Source organism: Phalacrocorax carbo, chromosome 2 (genome assembly GCF_963921805.1).
Source record: "Phalacrocorax carbo chromosome 2, bPhaCar2.1, whole genome shotgun sequence".
NCBI classification, from domain to species: Eukaryota; Metazoa; Chordata; class Aves; order Suliformes; family Phalacrocoracidae; genus Phalacrocorax; species Phalacrocorax carbo.
Window position 1 is genome coordinate 120,582,547 of NC_087514.1, and position 19,731 is coordinate 120,602,277.

General features: G+C 38.5%; 1 protein-coding gene across 2 annotated transcripts in view; it reads left to right on the forward strand.

Annotated features, from left to right (window-relative positions):
- The window catches only part of CPNE4 (copine 4), a 234,934-nt gene that overhangs the window by 118,858 nt on the left and 96,345 nt on the right, over window positions 1–19,731 (forward strand). For both annotated transcript variants that reach the window (XM_064444130.1, XM_064444131.1), the window contains exons 3-5: window positions 101–280; window positions 14,411–14,482; window positions 18,025–18,099. In XM_064444130.1, coding sequence (XP_064300200.1) covers window positions 101–280; window positions 14,411–14,482; window positions 18,025–18,099 — 327 coding nt within the window. The remainder of the gene's footprint in view (window positions 1–100; window positions 281–14,410; window positions 14,483–18,024; window positions 18,100–19,731) is intronic.

Below are 19,731 nucleotides of genomic sequence, written 5' to 3' on the forward strand. Positions count from 1 at the left end.
TTGATAAGTCCTAATAAATGAACAAACTGTATTTGAGGAGCTCATCATAGTCTGTCACTGGTAGAGAAACCACTCATCTGACCTCTTTTCTGTTTGTCAGGTTGACAGGACAGAAGTGATTCGAACCTGTATAAATCCTGTCTTCTCCAAGCTGTTCACGGTGGACTTCTATTTTGAAGAGGTGCAGCGGTTGCGGTTTGAAGTCCATGACATTAGCAGCAATCACAATGGGCTGAAGGAAGCCGATTTTCTTGGTGGCATGGAGTGCACTCTTGGACAAGTAGGTATCACTGCCGTTTTTCCCCCTTGTCTCTCATCTTTTGTATGCATATGAAATATATCGCTTTGTTAAATGACTGATGGGTGAGATTTGTCAGTCATGACAAAAGTCTTAATCGGTGCTTTGAACAAGATAATTAAGAACTTCTGCTGGTTTGATTTACTGCTGTAGTATAGCTTCAAGTCAGCCATTGCTATAGGAAACTGAGCATCAGTGACTGGCCTTGTATAGTGAGAGAACCAGTGTCGAGAAATAGACTGATTTGGGAGAAAGTTACTGTTCTTAATATTATATGGGATTTAAAGCAAGTTCCAAGTCCAAGGAATGCTTAAATATAAACTTTATTCACATAGGGCAGTGCCTGGTGATGTGGCAAATAGAGAGATAGAGTTGGATTTATTTCTCTGACTCTCAGTCATCCAAAAGTTAGGTGTCTAGACTGTTACTCTTCTGATTTCCGCTTTAGCTCAGTGGAGAGAAACAGACAGTTCCAATAGTTGATTCATTCCACCTGAGACGCCCATCATAGATTAGGATAAATTGTCTTCAGGAGATACCTGTCTTTCCCCATCAGTTATCAAGAGAGTCTAGACAGCTGGCATAGAGTAGATACCTAACTTTTTAGATGACTAAATTTAAAAGTGATGAGTCCTACCCACAGGATCAATATCTAGAGGTCGTCAGAGCCAGGTGTCCAGCAAATTCCTATATTGCTGACTGGTAGCACGCTACAGCATCTCAGGTATCACAGTTTATTTCTAACTGGCAGGCTTCTTGTTATGCAGGGTCTCATAACACAGATCTCAGCTCTGTCCATAATGGCAATGCAGAGGACGGGCTCAGTTTCACTGAGCTGAGTAAATTGCTGTCCACTTTGTGGTCTGGGATAGCTTGTGTGCGAGAGCGAGCAGTGCTTTCATTTGGATTATCCATTGCAGTGCTCTCATGTAAGTTTGTAGCCTGAATGTGGTAGTTTGGCATGGAAGATGTTGTAAAGCTTTTGTTTCCTAGTTTCTTACCTTTTGTTCTTGCTTCCTCAGCCCCACTGCACATTAATCCCTTGTTTTTTCTTCCTAAAGCCACTTGGCCAAACATGCTGAGAAAGGAAAACTCCTCTCAGTGAGAAAATTAATATGAAATATATCTATTTACTTACCTGAAAGCTCAGCATGAAGGTATTGGTGTTTAGAATCTTTACAGTGCACAATAAAGTCTATTCTTTGCGACAGACTTTTTGTGGCCTTAATCAATGAAAATTAGCTATCCTATAAGGAGAGTAAGAAACATAGAAAAAGTTATTACAATGTTCTCACTTAATTGGCTTGAAAATGAAGGGGGAAAAAAGTCATTGCTGCTGCCTGTAGTATAAACATCTTTATAAAGATTTAATCTCTATAAATAGGACACAGCTGGGTTAGTTGCAGTTTAATTTTAATGGTAACCAAGAAAAAAATAACAGTGTGAAATCTCTTCACAGTAATGTAGCCTTGAGGACTCTGATCTCATATTTAGATTTTTTTGGTGGGTTCCTCCCCCCCCCCCTTTCTATTTTTTTAACTTTACATAATTCCCTAACTGATTTAAAACCCCAAAATGTTAGCACTGGAACTGTTATCCAAGCAAAGCCGTTATGAGGAGTCCAGCATTGAAAATCCTGCAGCACAGGCTGTACGTACAGAGCTTACACTTATGCTTAGCTGTTTGGTGTAATTACGGCATTTTTTTAGTGATGATAATAGAGCCATGGCTTTTCTTGAGATAATTTTGACATGAATCTGTTGCTCTACATAATTTTAATGCATCAGTAAAACATGATTTTGTGTGAGAGTGTATGCCTGCCTATCAATTCACTTTCCCGTTGCAAGTAGGTTTTATTTGAGACATCCAGGCAAGCTCCAGATTTTAGGCATAGTCTGAAAGACTGATTCCTTCCCCGCTCCCCATAAATGTGCCAACTTGTATTGTACTCTTCTAGGTAATAGTTAATCTACAAGGGATTCACTGCTACCCATACCTGTTTGTAGATCATAATTTAGATGCCTTTTCACCTGAATCATGTAACATTCCTGCCTAAAGCAAAATTACTAGGAATAATAAATACTAGGAAAGGCAATAGCGTAGTTATGCAGTAAGCTGACAGACAGAAGTGAATTTCTCTTTCTTCTGGTCTATCTAAATCTTAACATGCAACCTACCCCATAGATACGAGCTTACTGGAAATTTGGGGTCTCAGATGCGAATGATGGAGAAATGCGTTCCTTTGGGAGGTGTCATTATTAATAGTCTCTTCCCAAATGCTGTAATAAATCTGTGTCCCAAAATGCTGATAAGGGCAGTGACTTGTAGGCTGTTAGATCCTGAACATACACGGTCTAGTGACATCCCACTGAATTTTCAGCAAGACTGATTTCTACTGCTCTTGCGGGCAAGCCAATTCTGTGCCTCTACTGGTAAACACTGTGGTTAGCAGCATCCTGGAATGCAATCAGTTATACCTGGGTGCAAAGAGTAGATGCAACAACAGGCATTTCATATGCCGCAGTATTTAAACACAGCAGAACAAATGGTTGTGGATAGATACCTGCTGAGTGTAATTAAGAATAAGTCAATGTGCTAAATAGAGCCATTTCCTTAAAGTGGTTTGGTTTGTCCGTCATGCTCAAGAGTTGCCATTTCAAATAAAACAATAGCAGATTATCTCTTGAAGGGTTTTGAGGGGGAGGAGGTTTAATGCAGGGTTTTGGGAGGGATTTTTAATGTGTTTTTAACTACTAAAAGTCTGCTCCTTCCACTCAGAAAGGTTCTTTTTACATTCCAGTTCCACAGCTTCTTCACAGTGTCCCAGTAATTTGCTGAATTGCAGAATGCTAATAAATCTGTTCTGTACAATTGGAATGATAGTCAGATCAAGAAAACCATACAATATTAGAGAAGGTACTAGAGTTGAAAGTTCCAACAAATTTTATTCAGTTAGTAGCATAATCTTAAAATATGATCTGCAATTATATATGCTTTATAAAATGGATTTTCTTAATGAACATTACATCAAGAGAATGTACCATACTCCAAACAATTAAGCTGTATATGCTGTATTACTTAAATAAAGTGGCATTGTTAAATGGTAGGTTAAGGTGCATCATTAAAAACTATGCATTTTTTAAAAACATTATTTTTCATTTTACAGTTCATTTCTAAGAAACTGCGTAAAACCAATATCTAATAATACCATTTTTTAACAGGTAAGTTGTACAGTCATATGGTAGCTATTTAAGCAAGGAAACTATACTGGGTTGCTCTTGTAACCTCACAAATATTATTTGGAATCTGAAGCATATTTGTGAAATTATGGGACACTTTTTTTTTTTTAATAGGTGTTCTCTAAAACACAATGGAGCATGAAATATCCTTTATCCAGATACATTTGTGAGAGAAATTGTGTTTTACCTTTGGCTTTGGCTTGGTTTAGGAATACAGCTATAGAAAGAGCAGATGAATTCTAGCAAAGTTAATATTTCTAGTTTTTACCCTAACTTTAGGTATCTACACAGAGTTCCTACCTGGAATACATTTATCAGAATGTGAGCATGCAGCCAGCTTGTTCTGACAAAATCTGTTAATTCTTCACTTCAAGTCTGAGTCTGGATAATTTAATCCCACATGAAATAACTTCGAGGAAGAGTTTTGAGACACCCATATGAGGCTGTAAGTGGAGACTAAACCATGACAGAATAGTGGATGTGTTTCAACTGAGCCTAATGAAAAGCTGAAATTGGAGGGAAAGTTTAGTACAATTTTCTTGAAATGCCATGTAAGGTGGTAACATAGATATTTGGGAACATGTGCTCTTCCTGTTGAAATCATAAACTAATTTAAGTCAGAAGGAACCTCTGGAGCCTCTAGTTCAAGCTGCTGCTCAGTACAGATTAGAGGAAGTTGCTCAGTGGCTTGTCCAGTCCCATTTTGAATGTTTCCAAGGATGAGATCTCACAGCCTCTCTGGACTTCACCCCAGTGCTTTGCCACCCTCACTGTAGCAATGGCTTCATGTCCCTAGGGTTTGCCTACCTTTGGCAAGACCAGAGAAAAGCATAAGCATAATGAACCCTCACTCCTATGTTGTGTGCAAACTTTTACAAATACTTATAGTAGCCTTCAACTGGCAAAAGAAAGTCTGAATTGGCAAATCAAAAGTAAACCAAGCAGGGATGGCTTAGCCATAGGTGGTCTTACTTTGGGAGGAAGGCAGTAATAGAAGCCTTCTCAAGCTGCCTTTGTAGATGACAGCTCTAATCCTTTGGAGTGGGACTATTGAGGTAGAGCAGTGGTTTGGCACCGTGCTTTCCACTAGAACAGAAATGGTTTGGGATGCTCCATGAGGCTCTGCATCTGCCCACTAGTCTTCTAGCTCTTTGATTCACTCTAAATAGTTGCTGTTGTTTGCATAGGCACTGGCAAGCAGAGCCACCCTTATATCTTTGTAGTGAGAAGCAGTGACATCACAAGCAGTAATATTTTAACTGCCTTTTTGGGGCACCACTGTATAAAGGTGACTTCTTGCTTTCTTATAGGTGCTTTAGGTGCTATGAATCAATTTATCCTTGGTTGTGGTTTTACAGATGTTATCTGTAACGAAGGAAGGTAAATTCTTCCCATCCTCCGGCCCCCTTTTTTTTTCCCTTTCGCCTTCCTCATCCATAGGAAAAGTGTTCAGGCACTCACCTCACCCACACTAATCACTTCCAACTGAGTCTCCATCTAATCTCTGAAGGTTTTGTATTTCTGCTGCTCACACCAAACTGTGCTTGTTTGTTTCGATGGAAAAGAGATAATTTTGTGTTTGGTTTGTTGTTTTTTTTTTTAAATTTGGTGGGTGAGGGGTCTTGTCCATCAAAAAACAATGGGAAAAAAAAACCTTAGATGGACAAACACTGTCAGAAATTTGATGGCCTAATTTTCATGGTATTCAGCTGGGATAACAAAAGCCAAGTCCGTGTCCTTTTCTGTTTATGTGTTAGTGCCTTCATGTGTTCTGAGGTTCTCTAAAGCTCTCTTATCGGAATTGTTTGATTTTACATTCCATAAACTTTATACAGCATTGAAATTGCATCATTTAGTACAGTTAGGGCTCCAACTTCCTAATAGCCAAAGTTCTTAACCACACAGGAATTAAGTATCAGGAGGGTGGCTTAGGAACACTTTTTTTCCTCTGAAGTTTACCCAGAACTCTCAGCCTGATCTTTAAGAACTCACAACAATTATTTCAATGAATAATCATTTTCTGGCAAGAACTGAACAAATATTGCCAAGTCATTCTTGATTACTGCTCAACTGTGCCTGCAACATCATTAAATTATAGGAACCAGTAGAGTTATTTCTTAAATGCTGTGAACCATCCCAGGTCTGCAGAGTGGGAATAGCCTTTGTGGCTTTTCTTTCATTACTTACCATGGCTGGTCTTTGCCATTTTCAAATTTGTGATTCCATTCCTTGTTTAGTTTCTTTTAATTTACAGAAGTGTTAAAATATTATTATAATTCACAGCTTCCTTACTTACTCAACTATTAGCAGAAGTAAAGAAAACTGCAGAGATGTAAATCTTTTCCTGACAAGAACCTTTTCACATATTATTTACAGATTTAATATTTCCCATACATGCATTAGTGTACAAATTATATTGAAAACCTTCCTTTTCAGTAATAAGTATTATTGTTTCTTATGTGCTTTTAATAATATATGCCATTAGCAGATTATGCACTTGAAAATGCTGACTGATTACTAGTTCGGTTTCAGCCATTGCAAATTCCCTTGCTCCTGAATTGGAGAAAGGCTAAAAGAGTGATGATTGCGCTTGAATTAACTAAACTGAAGTAGCCTGTATGAGAATATTTGTTTAATAGACTGTTGACTGCTTATGTGGTGCAAAAGGTATAGGACCAGTTATTTCAAGGTATTTGAATTCCTAAATCTCATTAGATATCTGTATGCCTCCTTAGGTATCTAAATACCATTAAATACTTGGCCTTTGATCTCCTCCAAATGAAGTTGCTCAACTCATTAGTGGGATGAATAATGTACTTTATTAGATATGAATGTCATTTTTTACCAGGGCTGACTCAGAGCACAAGCAAATCGTCAATGCAGCACTCTCCCTAACTTTACCTAACCATTTAAACACTTCAGTTATCCCCAGGAAACTCTTGGTTTGCCATTGTAATGTGGTGTCTGTAGCTGTAAGGTTTTCAGTTCTAGATAAATCTTGCCAAAGTTAATGGAATTACTTGTACAGCTTGTACTGCTTTGTTTTTCAATACTTTATCTTTTTGTATTAATTACTGTAGCAGTGTCTAGAAAAGTAATTTAAAATTTAGTTTGTATTATAATGAGTTGTTATTATGACTAATTCTAAAAGGGCTGCTACACTACATAGTAATTAAACTCAAAGATATTTTATGCTATTGATAAGCTATTTCCTGTAATAACGTTATTGTCTCTTGTGATAGGGATATCTTTTTTTCTTAGTGTTCTGTTTTGATTGACTGCTTTCAGGTGCAGGTCTTTAACAAAGTCAGGGAGAGGTGTAATTCAGCTGTAAATAGACTGTGAGCTGATCAATACTAGAGGGAACAAGAAATCTTGAAGAATGGTGGACATGGTAGAGAAAGTATCATATGTATGGAGATGATGATTGTAGCAATAAAACTGGCTCTTCCAAGAAACAAGAATTCTGTGAGCAGTTAGAGAGAATGAAATTTCATTGTGGACATATACATCTGAACTTGTTCTCTTGCAGGGATTTCTTGGTATCTGTGAAGAGGTGAACTCATCTCCCAAACCTTTTTTTCATGAAAGCAGAGAGAGCTCACTAGCATCTACCTGCCATCTGGTCTCTTCTCATGTTGACATGTAGCATGCTTTTGATGCATCTTTGACTATTGGCCACCATTCATGGAAATTATTTGGTGGGTTCAAAAGCATATCAAAGTTGTACAAATCATGCTTTGTCAAAAAACAGGCTAAAGATGAATGCATGAAGGAGAGAGTTTTTTATACTGTGAGCCAAAGCTACCCCAGTTCTACTGCCCTTGCTTAAATCAGTCATTTACCCACACAGGTGAAATGTCAGTAAAGTCTGTCATTTTATTTGAGGGTGTTTGGAAGCTTACAGTATTTGACTTAAATGGATTAGACCAAGAGCACACTAATATTTTAACTGACAAGCTTCAAGATACATTTTACAAATGTTAAATCTTAAATAATTTGTCTAGCTACTCTGGCTGTATCCTCCTACTTACAGCAATACCATGAAAGTATTATAGTCCTTCATTTGGGAGACTTTGTAGCTGTGAAAAAGGTGCTTTAAGAGTTGTACTTATTTTTATGCAAGAAGGGGAGAGCTTAAGAGGGTGTGTATCATAACTATTGAATACTTTTGATATGGTTATGTCCTGAGTTTTACATATCACAGAATCCTTCTTTTGCTATACACTGAGGGTAAAAATGGTTTTGGAAACACAGTCGAGTCATTTTATGTGTTAAAATCTCTGCCCGACTTGGCAAGATAGCAATTGCTTGTCAAGAAACGAACAGAACTCAGATAAAAGATCCTTTAGGTTAGGCCAGCTGTGCATTTTAGCACCTTTTTTAGCAAACAATTCAAAAAGCTGTGACATCAGGAGGCTCTGAAAAACTCATTTAAGTCAACTGTTGCTTTAAAAAGGCAGGTCGTTGTACAGTGCCGAGCCGTCTGAACTTGGAGGCTGAAATTTCACAAGTACTTGTCTCACTATTTGAATCGAAGAAGTGCTGAGCACAACATGGTACCAGGGAAAAACCCCAAACTAGTGACTGAAAGATCCAACACAGTGATTTGTCCCCCAAAATGTCGAGGACAGCCCAAGAAGGCTTAAATGTCATTCATCCTCTCTCTACAAGTAGTGGGGTGCAAGCAAAGTGGATGACAGTAAGATAGAGACAGACTTCTTATAACATGGGTTTGAAGCATTCAGTGTTTTACTAGCTATTAGTTAATTTAACTGGAGAAGGACAACTGACTGCATTACAAAAATTTTAAGAATCCCATTTGAAAAGGAATGTTTGTTCACTTTTCTATACTGAGAAAAACAAAATTAAAATATGGAAGGCTGATGTAAGGTTAAAGACTTAGTCTTGTCAGTTTGGGGTATTAACTGAGCCCAGTTTCAGACACTAAATCAAAACTAATAACCGAGGCAAAATGCTTGGAAAAGGAGCTCGGGCACAGAATTAGCCCTGCTGAAGTTTAAGGAGGGAGGAGGAAGCAGACCTGTGGTACTGTGAAATGTAAATCATTATATCACAGAGAAATCCAGCTTGGGCAGAATGTGCTTCCTAGTTGGCCTCACAAACACCACCACAGGGAGGTGTACACACTGTTATAAATGAAGTAATGCCATGTTTAAAAAAAAGGTACTGATAGCTGAGTGAAGTATACCACATGGGAAATGCATGCATGGTGCGAGCATAGATGAGGAGATTAGCTCAGACAGCATCAGTGGATGATCAGTAGGTACCATCACAGCTAAAGGAGCATGGGTTAGCAGTCCAAAAGCAACTGGAATATTCATGAGGCTTAGGTTGGAGACTGGTACATAAGGTAATGTGATGCCAAAACCATGGACAAGCCTGAGAGCTTACAGTGGTCATTCTGCAGTTAGAGAGGTAGTTCAACTGCAATTTGGAAAGATACAAATCGAAGTTGTGCCTAGGGGAGGAGGGGAAAATAATGCTTGCTGAGTTAGAAGCCCTGTCAAGCCACAGAGATGATCAGGGATCAACATCCACTGGAGGGCACTTAGATGCCTAGAGAAGAATTTGCAGATTTTTGCAAGGGTTGGTGAAAGATTCAAGACAGACATTTTTGGAAAGAGTATGATAGCTACTTTTCTTTCCTTAATATGTGAACACGTTTCTAGGGGATGACGTCAGAAAAACACTCTGTTTCTACATGCACCGCTGCTGTTTGGTGGGACACTCTTTATGCAAACTCATGGTTGAATTGTGTGTGGCACCAAAGGCTCTGCACTGGGCAAGTGAATGCATTTGATGCTGAAGATTCAGCCTGTGTAAAAGGCACTTGGATCAAGGGAAAAATGCTAGTAAAATGTGACTGGGTGCTCTTTGCAGTCCTGAAAATAGTTGGGTCTGCTAGAACAAAGTTAAGCAACTGCAAGCCCATATAACAGGTATAACACATCTGGGAGAAGAATTAACAGAGAGATGCTGGGAAATGATTGTTCAGCTGAAGCTATTTGTCTGACTATCAGAGCTGTCAAGGAAGATGACTTGACTTCTTCAAGTTATGTACTGTGGAGGAAAATTTGTGCTTAACCTGGCTGTCTAAATAACTAAATTTGGGGTTCCTGTAAGAAAGTCCAATGGGCAGAAGAGGCCATTCTGAATAAAGAGTTTGAGACATTGAAGGAGTTATTTAAAATTATACTAATCTTTTAGTTTTGCAACCATGAAATTAAGTTGCGTACACTCTTACATGTCACTAAGAAGAGTATTTGCCCAGTCCGTAGTTCTGTCAAAATCAGAGGCCAGTGGTTTGCATGTCACAAGAGTTAACAGAAGCCAAGTGTCATGGCACATAAATAGAAAAGGACCTATGGCCATTATCCATGGATGTTTCAAGAAGACTTTAACAAAAGAATATTAGTGTTATGTCCAGAGCTAGATATTATACAAATCAATTTAATTGAAGCAAGTAAATAAACAAAACCACACAGCTTTCTGATCCCAGAGGAAATGTGGAGTGTGACCACCAGGCCACTGGCTCAGGGTGGCACCTTGCAAAACTGAGTCAATATTGCTGAAAGAACTTGGACAAGCCCCAGCTGTCAATGTAAACAGGACTTCTCAGTATGATAGATGGAATTTATCTGTTCCTGCCAATGCTAAATCACTAGGTTAAAAAGCCATATTGAAATTTTCTCATTAGTTTGATTTATAAGCATTGGGAATTCCTTATGATATTATTGATAGTTATCCCTATATTTGGTTAAGGAAGGACAACATAGAGAAATATATTTTAAAAGGTTCTTAAACAAGCCAGGGAAAATAGGTCATTGTATTTCACACCTCATCTTACACAGTGCTGATTAGTCATGGCTCAGACACAGGAGAGAGCAAACCTTCATCAGAGCCCTTGTCTCTGAGTGACTGCTGAGCAATGCACTGTACACAGCTGGTGTCAGTGCCTGGGTGATTTTATCCAAAGTGTTGCATCTGTTCATACTTTTAAAATAAGAAAAAAAGCAGACCACCTTTTGTATATTTTAAATTGTAAATAGAATCCAATGGCAACATGTGCATCCATATTTAATTACAGCAATATAGAGCATCTGTTCAGATCTATCCTTAACTTCTTTGGGCTTGTATGTAATAAGGCAAGTTAAGATAATCTTCAAGGGAATTTCCTACCGCCATCTTACCATGGAGCTGATACCCCTTAGCACTGGACACCAGCAATCTAGCCAAGATGACATTCTGTTGAGACAATTGCATATTTGATAAATTGGAATAACTTCAAGTGCATATCCTCCCTCTGTGACACAGAGCAGTGGCTTTTACATTCTGTTCTTATTCCCACCTCTTGCAAATGTATTCAGTATGACACGTATCACTGGAAACGCAGCTGTCTCAGACCAGAACTGGATAGTAGTTTATATGTGGCTGAGCTGCAAATGAACTTAACTACACTTCCTAAGTCTCTCTTAGCCTCGCCTCTTAAATCTCTGAGGTTTCTACATCCATTCGTTCACCAGTAGGTCATGCTTCTAATAAAATGTTCATGAAAAAACATGTTCTGGAGATATAATGAGGTTTACTAGGTCTGAACTGGATTCTACTATCTACGTTTTGGAAAGAAGAGAGACATTTACTTTCTGCACTTCTTTGCATTATTTTTGGACAAAACACCTTTTTCTCTGAAGTTGGAGTTTTAAATTGCAAGTTTTTGAAGTAGGAGTCAAACCAAAGTCTCCTGACAAATGGAAGACCTGTTCATTAACTTCTTGTAAGCCATTTTGCAGGCTTAGCCATCTCTGTAACTCTGAGCTTAGATGAGTGCTTTCTAGGCCCTTGCGTTATTGTTGTTTAGGGCTTGCTGTCTAGCAATCAGGTAAGCAAACGCTTTTCATTATAATATTCAGAAGATTTACACTGATATATAAACTGTAAGTATGATATATAACTGATGGCAGCTTCTTTAGAAGTATTTCTTCTAACCAATGAGAGCTGGTTTGTACAGTGCATGAACCAAAAGGGCAATTTACTGCTAAGAAAATAGGTTCCTTGACAGTTGTTGCAATGACAGTCTGATGATCCTAAATCACTAATTACAGTTTGAGGCAATGATGTTGGCACATTGTTGCCAGATGGAAGATTCATTTTAATGGCCATTTAATTAACAACTGGTAAATGGTTGCACCCAAATACACGTATTTACATATACAGAGTGCTACTGTTTCACAAGTTATGATAATGGCTTAGAGGGCGAGTCTTATTAATATGATATACTAATGGGAATGTCAGAATAAATTATCTTCTCTGGAACTGCGAGCCATCTATCTGCCACCTGCATGGGAGCTCCCAAGCTTCAGGTTTCTTTCTGCCCAATGCCTCTTGGAAGCTGGGACGCTTTTCAAAGCAGCTAAGTGAGCTGTTTAGGTGGCAAGAAAACAGAGATATGGGTGACTTAAGGGGTCACAGCAAACAATCTTTCCAAGATTCTAGGGAAGAAAAGGGATATCTGAATCCTGGCAGTACCAGTCTTACCTGTACTCCCGTCTGTTGTTGCCACTGACCAATACTAGTGGTGAAAGCCAAAAGTTAATTTGGAAAAGTGAATGAGATGATGGCAGCAGGCTGGTTTATAGAAGGCAGTCCAAAAAGGACAAGTGTTAAATTATTCACTTAAGTAATAGCCAGCTGCAAAACTGCAGGGTAAGAAACAGCTGGGAATCTGAATGGTCATAAAATTAACATTAGTTAACAGTATCATGGTGTTCTTTAAACAAGTCAGATGCAATTCTGGAGTGTATCAGCAGCATAGTTCACAAGACATGAGAAGCTCTTATGTAGGAAGGACCTGGAGTATTATGTCCAATTTTAAGTATTATTCTAAGAGTAGAACATGGGCCAGTCCACGAGGGCTCAGCAGAGAGCAGTGAGAATAGTTTGAGGGCTAGGAAATTTAGTCAAAAGGAAGGATAGGACAAACTTAGGTTCTGTAGTCCAAAGAAGAATGTGGAGAGTTGGTATTAGTCTTCAGATATAAAGATTGCCTGAAAGATGAAGGGAAAAAGATTGTCTTATTTAGTCATGGTGCATTAGACAGAAATAATGGGCTTAAACTGCAGAGAAATGGGTTAGCTGTTAGGAAAATATATTTACAGTAAGGATAATGAATACCATAATAAATTGCCAGAGGAGGGTATTTTCTCTCCGGATATCTTTAAGAACTAATTAGACACCCATCTATCAGATATAGCTGACCAAGGGGTAACTGGTCCTGTATTAGGACCAAGAAGCTGGACAAAGTGATTCTGGATGTCCTGTCCAGCCCTGTGATGGCTCTCCTATCTCACATTTAAAGACCATTTAAAACTTGATTCTGTCATGCTGCCTCTGCGTGACAGTAGCTGAGGATAATCTGAGGTGCTACTTTTGCTTTTCTGTTCAATTCAGCAAATTGATGGGCAGGACAAATATGTTTCCCCAATGGTGATGTTAGACCAAAATTTACACCCTATTCAGTCCTGTCTCACAGCAACTTTTTTGCCTGGCCATGACTTTGCATTACTCACACTGCCCTGGCTCTGGCTATTAACTGCTGTTGTGGTTCATTGCTGAAATGTGTAGGATGCCCAGGACTCTAATGAAGGGCCTGGAGCCATTCTTTTCCCTTGATGATTGCCTCTCTTTTACAACTAATTCTTCTGCATATTTTGCCCAAGATGTCTATTTGTGAATCATTTTATTTGAAGTGTTATAGATTAGACATCCAGATGAAGTCTCCAAGTCATGTTGGATGTGGGAAAGGACAGTTTCTAGTACGAAAGCCACATTCCAGAGGTTAGGGTTTTTTCTACGGCAGAAGCAATCTTTTGCTTAGTATCTGCACAGCATGATCCTGCTGCAGTATTGTCACATTAAAAATAGTATCGTTTGTGATTCCTAAACTGTGTTTGGAGTTACCTCTACATTTGTCTACATTTTGAAGTTTTCCAATTAAAAAATAAATAAATTAATACAGCATTAACTTCACAGAAAAGAGGGACCTAATATGCTGGGACATCACCGTAGCTTACTAATGCATTATTGTAAGGTTTTTTCCTTTTCTAATATTTTTACTGGTCTAGTTTTAAATCTTTCAAGATGGTTAGGGAAAGGTAATGATTATTGTTCTGGGAAATAACATCTTTTGTCAATGTCACTCTGATAACATTTATTTGAAGTACTTTTATAAATTGGCCAATGGACAAGTTAATTTGCAATGCTGAGTTCCAGGGGAGGTCTGGTACCTGGTAAGGAAAGGAGACAATTTTGGAACTAAAACTATGGGGCAGATTGCTTGCTTCTGTTCTGAGTTTAGAGTTTGAAATAAACTTCAAAATATTTCAAAATATTTATTTTGGAATAAAATAAATGCCTCCTCTTTGAAATGGACTCCAATTTCCTATAAAAATAAATGGGGTTTTGAGGCGTCTCTGATGCATCTGCTGTGTAGAAGTCCCATCTTATTGTCTTTTAAGTCCATTTAAAGCTTACCTCTGTTCTGTTGTCACCATCATGGCAATAGTTGAGGAAAATCTGAGATGTGGTTTCCACTATTCTGCTCAGCTGAGTGAATTGTGTTCTTCCCATTTTACTTGACCCCATCTGCTTGCTTTGTCCTTCTATTGTATCCTGTCTGCAGACTTGCTGGGGAACATTTCTTCTCAGTCATGGCCTTATCGTGCTAACTGTGATCATGCATTAAGACACTACGTTGATATGAAAAAAAAAAGGCACCAAAAAATGAAATCCCAATAAGCCATGTATTTACTACAGATTATAATTTTTTGCCTTTGTTTTTATTTTTGTGCAGATTGTTTCTCAGAGGAAACTATCCAAGTCCTTACTCAAACATGGAAACACAGCAGGAAAGTCATCTATAACAGTAAGTCAGTCTTAAATACACTCTTATTTTCCTGTTGTTTAGAAACATCTAATGTGAGTAATTCTCCCTAAAAGCATCCTGCTAAGTAACCAGAACAACCCTTGATTGAGAAATGTATTTAAATTGTTTAACAGATTACTTGTACTGTTTCTGATAAATGCTTATTTTAAGGAAATGGGAACAAGTAGTGTATGATTTGTACAAAAGCCACAATATTTACTACTACCACTTGTAAGGTACTTTGATGACAGCAAGAAAGTTGTGTTGTGTGATTACTTTTAGTTGAAGCTCTAGAACCTTCAAAAATTCATTTTGACCCCGTTTGACACACAAAGAAGTCAGATGTTTCTCGACATTGGGGCTTTTTCCAGTTTCTTAAAAAAAAACCAACTCAGAAAACACACACATGCACCCAGCAACACCAAATGCAGAAGTTTTATAAGATTAGGTATTTTAGCTGTGTTGTAATATAATTACAGACTGAATTGTTATAGCAGCCCTGTGTGTATCTTGAAATCTGCAAATCAATGTATTACCTTTCATCTTTCATCTTTCTCTTTGCTGGCTTGTTTGTGAGATCAAGCTTGTCTGCACTGAACCTGGCAAGCTTGTGACATTTGCAGCTCTACATTAAGACAAAGACTATAATAAAATATTCTGCTTTGGGGATCTCTGCTCTGTTGCCTCATGGGGTTGAGAAGGTTATGTTCCTTGATGTGCAATTAGCCAGATGGGTTTCTTTTAGCTTAATTGTTTGGAATTTTTTTCTGCCTTCAGCCACAGAAGAGACAGCAGACTGTAAGAAATAATGCTTTCTGAGAGCCCAGAGAATTTTCTTTCTTAGATGTCTTCCTTGGTGCCTGGCTGGGAAGGGATTTGCTTAAATGCATAAGGTGAAACTTATTTTTGGTCTGGGGTTGGAAAGGAATTCCCTGCTTTTCTGGCTGAATAAAACCAGCAGAGAGTTTTGCTCCCTAAAGAACTTGGTATGCTTTACCTGCTGTGATTATCTGGGCATACTTAATCTTGTCCACCCCCATGGTGCTCTGGACTCTCCTCCTGCTCTGTGAGGGACACAAAGGAGTTTAGTTTTGCGAAAACACAAATACTCTAGCTCAACTAAAAACATTAGGCTCGCTAGTAGAGTGTTCTGGCAAAAAAATAATGCTCTGTGATATACAGAAGATGAGAGCGAATGATTTAATAGTCCCTGCTGGCCTAACGTTGGATGATAACCATGAACCATGGACCTTCATTACTTGCTTTGGCTTCCAGCTAGTGGTACTAAAAAGCAAGTCGACTGTACTCAAATGGGAACCAAAAAATACTGTGTGAGAATTATCTGTCTCAACAGAATAAGTCAAAATTGATACGTATAATTATTTCTGGACCTGGGGTACATACCAGTTGTCTGTCAAGTACGGAAATTACAAATGCTAGCTTCCTAACTTGTTCAGTGTAGTGAATTATGAGGTTTTTGTAGGATTTTGAAAATTCCTGTCTCAGCATGTTTTGCTGGAATTTTATTAGTCCTTTGTCTGTGTAAAGTTTCATCAATACAGTTTTATTATATGACTGTGGGATATAAGCAGAACCTCAATCAGCTTCTCCAGTTGGACATCTGTCAAAGAGAAGGTTCATTATTTTCAGTTTAAAATATTAGTGAAACTTGGTGTGCAAATCCCAGAGCACTGTTTGTCATATACAGCTTATGACCTTTTAAACCATCAAACTACGTGGAAGAGAAATGTTGTATCAGACTCTATAAGCCAAGTTTCCAGCAAGCTCATGTTTGCCTGGATCATGTGAAACACCACATACATGCTTTTGTGATGGTACTTTCAGGCACAGTTAAGCATCTGTGCCCCTACATGGCTGCATGTGAATATTTTGTGTGAGGAAATCCCACAGTTCACTGCTGTGAGGTGTCACAACCAGAATAGTCTTAACACCCCACAGTCACTTCAGAGGTGTCCTTCCTCCAATGTAGGCTTACCCGTAGGCTGTAGACCCTCATAGGTACCTCCTCTGGCATGGAGCACCTCCTTCCAAGAATGTACCTCCAGCTATTCCCTCAGCAACATCCCCTTCCCTGTATCTCCTCCTGGATCTTCTTTAGGGTGGCCTTGCGGGCTTCCTACTGCACCTCCCTTTGTGCTGCCTGCCTTTAGCAGCTGCCACACTTTTCTTAAATGCGTTCATACAGAGGCACCATACGCACCTCTGATGGGTTGATGTTTTGGGATGCAGTTGCTGCTGCCCACTGCCAAACCAGCTGGAGCCAGCTGTGACCAGCATGGGGCAGTTCATGGCCTCCACACACAGGTCACCCCTGCAGCTCCTGCTACCAAAACCCTGCCAGTTATGCCCAGTGCAGAATCTGTTAGTTTCTGTCAAAGAAAGAAAAAAGGTCTTAAAAAATCCCAAAGACACTGAAGTTTACTGAGGCTGTAGACAGCCTGGTTAATTCCTGGGAGCTGCACGTGTGGGCAGTAAAAGCATCCCACGCTGCAGTGCTCCGACTGCAGCTCTAACCTCAGCAGCCTTCAGCTGGTTTGAAGAATAGTTGGGGTGTCCCAGCAGCTCCCCAAGGACCTGGGATCTGTGCGGTGCAGATGGTCTGAGCCTGGCTGGGGAGCTGTTGTGGCTGCCAGGTGTGTGGTCATGGGCACAAAACACTCAGGAAATAGGTTCTTTTGGGTGATTTAATTTCTGGGGAGAATATTTACAATAGGGAAAGATTTTATAACTGTCTGATAGAATATAATGTGGTTTGTTTCAAATAACAATTTTCAGTGAATATCCCGGGTTTGATTAATACCTTCTCTCCACTGAAGCATTTTAATGGCCTAGTCAGGAAGGCTGTTTTGGTCAGTTTTGTTGTTTTTTTTTTAACAACATTGCACAACACAGTGACAGGCATCATTACCAGCATAGCTTACGCCATCTGAAAGAATCACACTACATTATTTTAGTGTTATTTTCCTCTGATGCAGTCTACAGTAAATGGTTTTGCCAATGTAGCTATTGCAGAAAAACTATACCAGGAGAACTTTCCTGCTGTAAATGTGCCTTTCATGGCAACTAATGACAGGTGACTTCACTTCTTTTTCCATCTAGCTTGCCAAATGATGCTGAAGCAGCATAAAAATAATCTAAGCTTTAGAGCCAAATAATACAACCGTTGTATAGGTTTTTTGTCCCCTTGGATGCTGAGACACTGTGGAATTCTCTGTTGTCCTATCTGAGGAAAAGTACTTGGTCAGAGGAAAGGGACCCTGATGGAACTTGAGGTCTACCCATTGACAAGTAATTGACAATGGATGGTTGCTTGATACAAAGTGATTCAGGTTTGTAGGCTTAACAAGATGCCAGTAAGAGATTCACTGAATGCTCTTAGCCCTTCCCGATTGCAAAGAGAAACATATTAACTTGTACCACACTTCAGTATCCTAATGGGGTCTACAGTCTTCACGCTGGAAAATGGCATCTTTCTCCCCTTCCATTACACCATGCAAACCTAAATGTGTCTTTCCATTTAGGTGATTGCTGAGGAATTGTCTGGCAATGACGACTATGTTGAACTTTCATTCAGTGCACGGAAACTGGATGACAAGGTAAGCTGCTTGATATTAACCTTACTGAAAGATATAAGAACGCTTGCAAATATAATTTGATTAGATTTTCCCCAACAGATATTTTTTGCCTTATATTATTATACACATCAGAGATTTGAGATGAATGTTCACAATGAGGCTTTCCTCAAGTTGCGAAGTAATTAAAAAAAAAACCTCAAGGGAATCTAATTAAAACCAAGACAATTTAATTACACTATAACCGAGACAATTTAATTATTTAAAATGCCACAGATCAGAATTGCTTAGAGAAGTGAGCTGTCTATAAGTAGTCAAAGATGTTATAGTTGAAAGAAGCATCTTAAAATAAAGCTAGAAAACTTCATAACTCAGTTGTAAATACATTTTGTTAAATAAAATGTAGCTTGAACATGAGAAAGACTCTTGCATATTTGTCCAAAACTTTTTCCCTCTTTAATAAGAAAACTCTCCACTGACTTAAACACTGCTCTTAATTATCAGAACTACTTCTTTCTGAAAATATCCATTGTTGTTCAGCAATATATATATCATAAGCACCTCAAGCAATACACAGCCCAAGAAATTGAGATGATTGCTTATAAGGCATACTGTTATTTCAGTGTAATAGAAGACATAATTATTTGAAGTAATCTGAGGAATATCTTCGTAATTAATAGATGTCATAAGACTATGACCCTTTTTAGAGAATAGGGCTTTACATATAATTGAAGATCAGATGGTTACAGTTGTACTCGATCACAATATCTACCATTACTATATAGTCCCTTCCTATAAATAAAGCTACTTGTAATTAGAGCTATATGGTAACACTATACAAAAGTTTATGACTCTAATGCTCTAAACACGTGCTTGTGAACATTTGTTGTGAATAGTTTAAAATCAAATCAGTAAGAGTATTTTTAGATACATATATCACATTTTCAAAATCAGGCTGTAACTGATGAATAATATTTTCAGTTGAAACTGCGAGGAAAACTCAGGCAAGCAGAAAGTACCCAGAAAGATTAATGGTACCAGAATTTATTTAGAATATACAGGTAAATAACATTACTGTGCTCAGCATCATTAACAATCATAAATGATCAGGACCTTAATTTGCTTCTCATCTGAAAGACGAATTACCTCATCCTTCAGAGTTGCTGGAGTCTTAGTGTTGCTGAATCCCGTAATTTATTTAAGTGCCAAAATGTAGATTTAACAACCTCTCTTTAGACAGACATCTTCGGGCCTGATTTCCAAAGTTGTACACAAGTTTCTTCCTGTTCCACATGCTGTCACATCTAGAAAAAGGAGAGGAAATGTATAACATAATAAGACTTCACTTGGTCATTCCTTTTCCACAAATGTAAAATGTAATCTGGTGTAGATATTGTGATTGCTTATGGCTCTTGTTGGTATAAATTAAAAGGATACTACCAGTGTGTGCTTCTGAGCCAGGTCAATGTTGTCTGGTCAACAGCTTTAAAGAGTGGTTGAAACACTTCACGGAGATAAATTAAGGAGGATCATTCTGAGATATTGCAAGAACATTGTCATTCTTACCATTTTAACATGTCCAGTCAAGGTGGGCTTCATCTAATAAAAAATTCCTGGATGGTGCAACTCATGCAATGACTCATTGCATGTTACCTG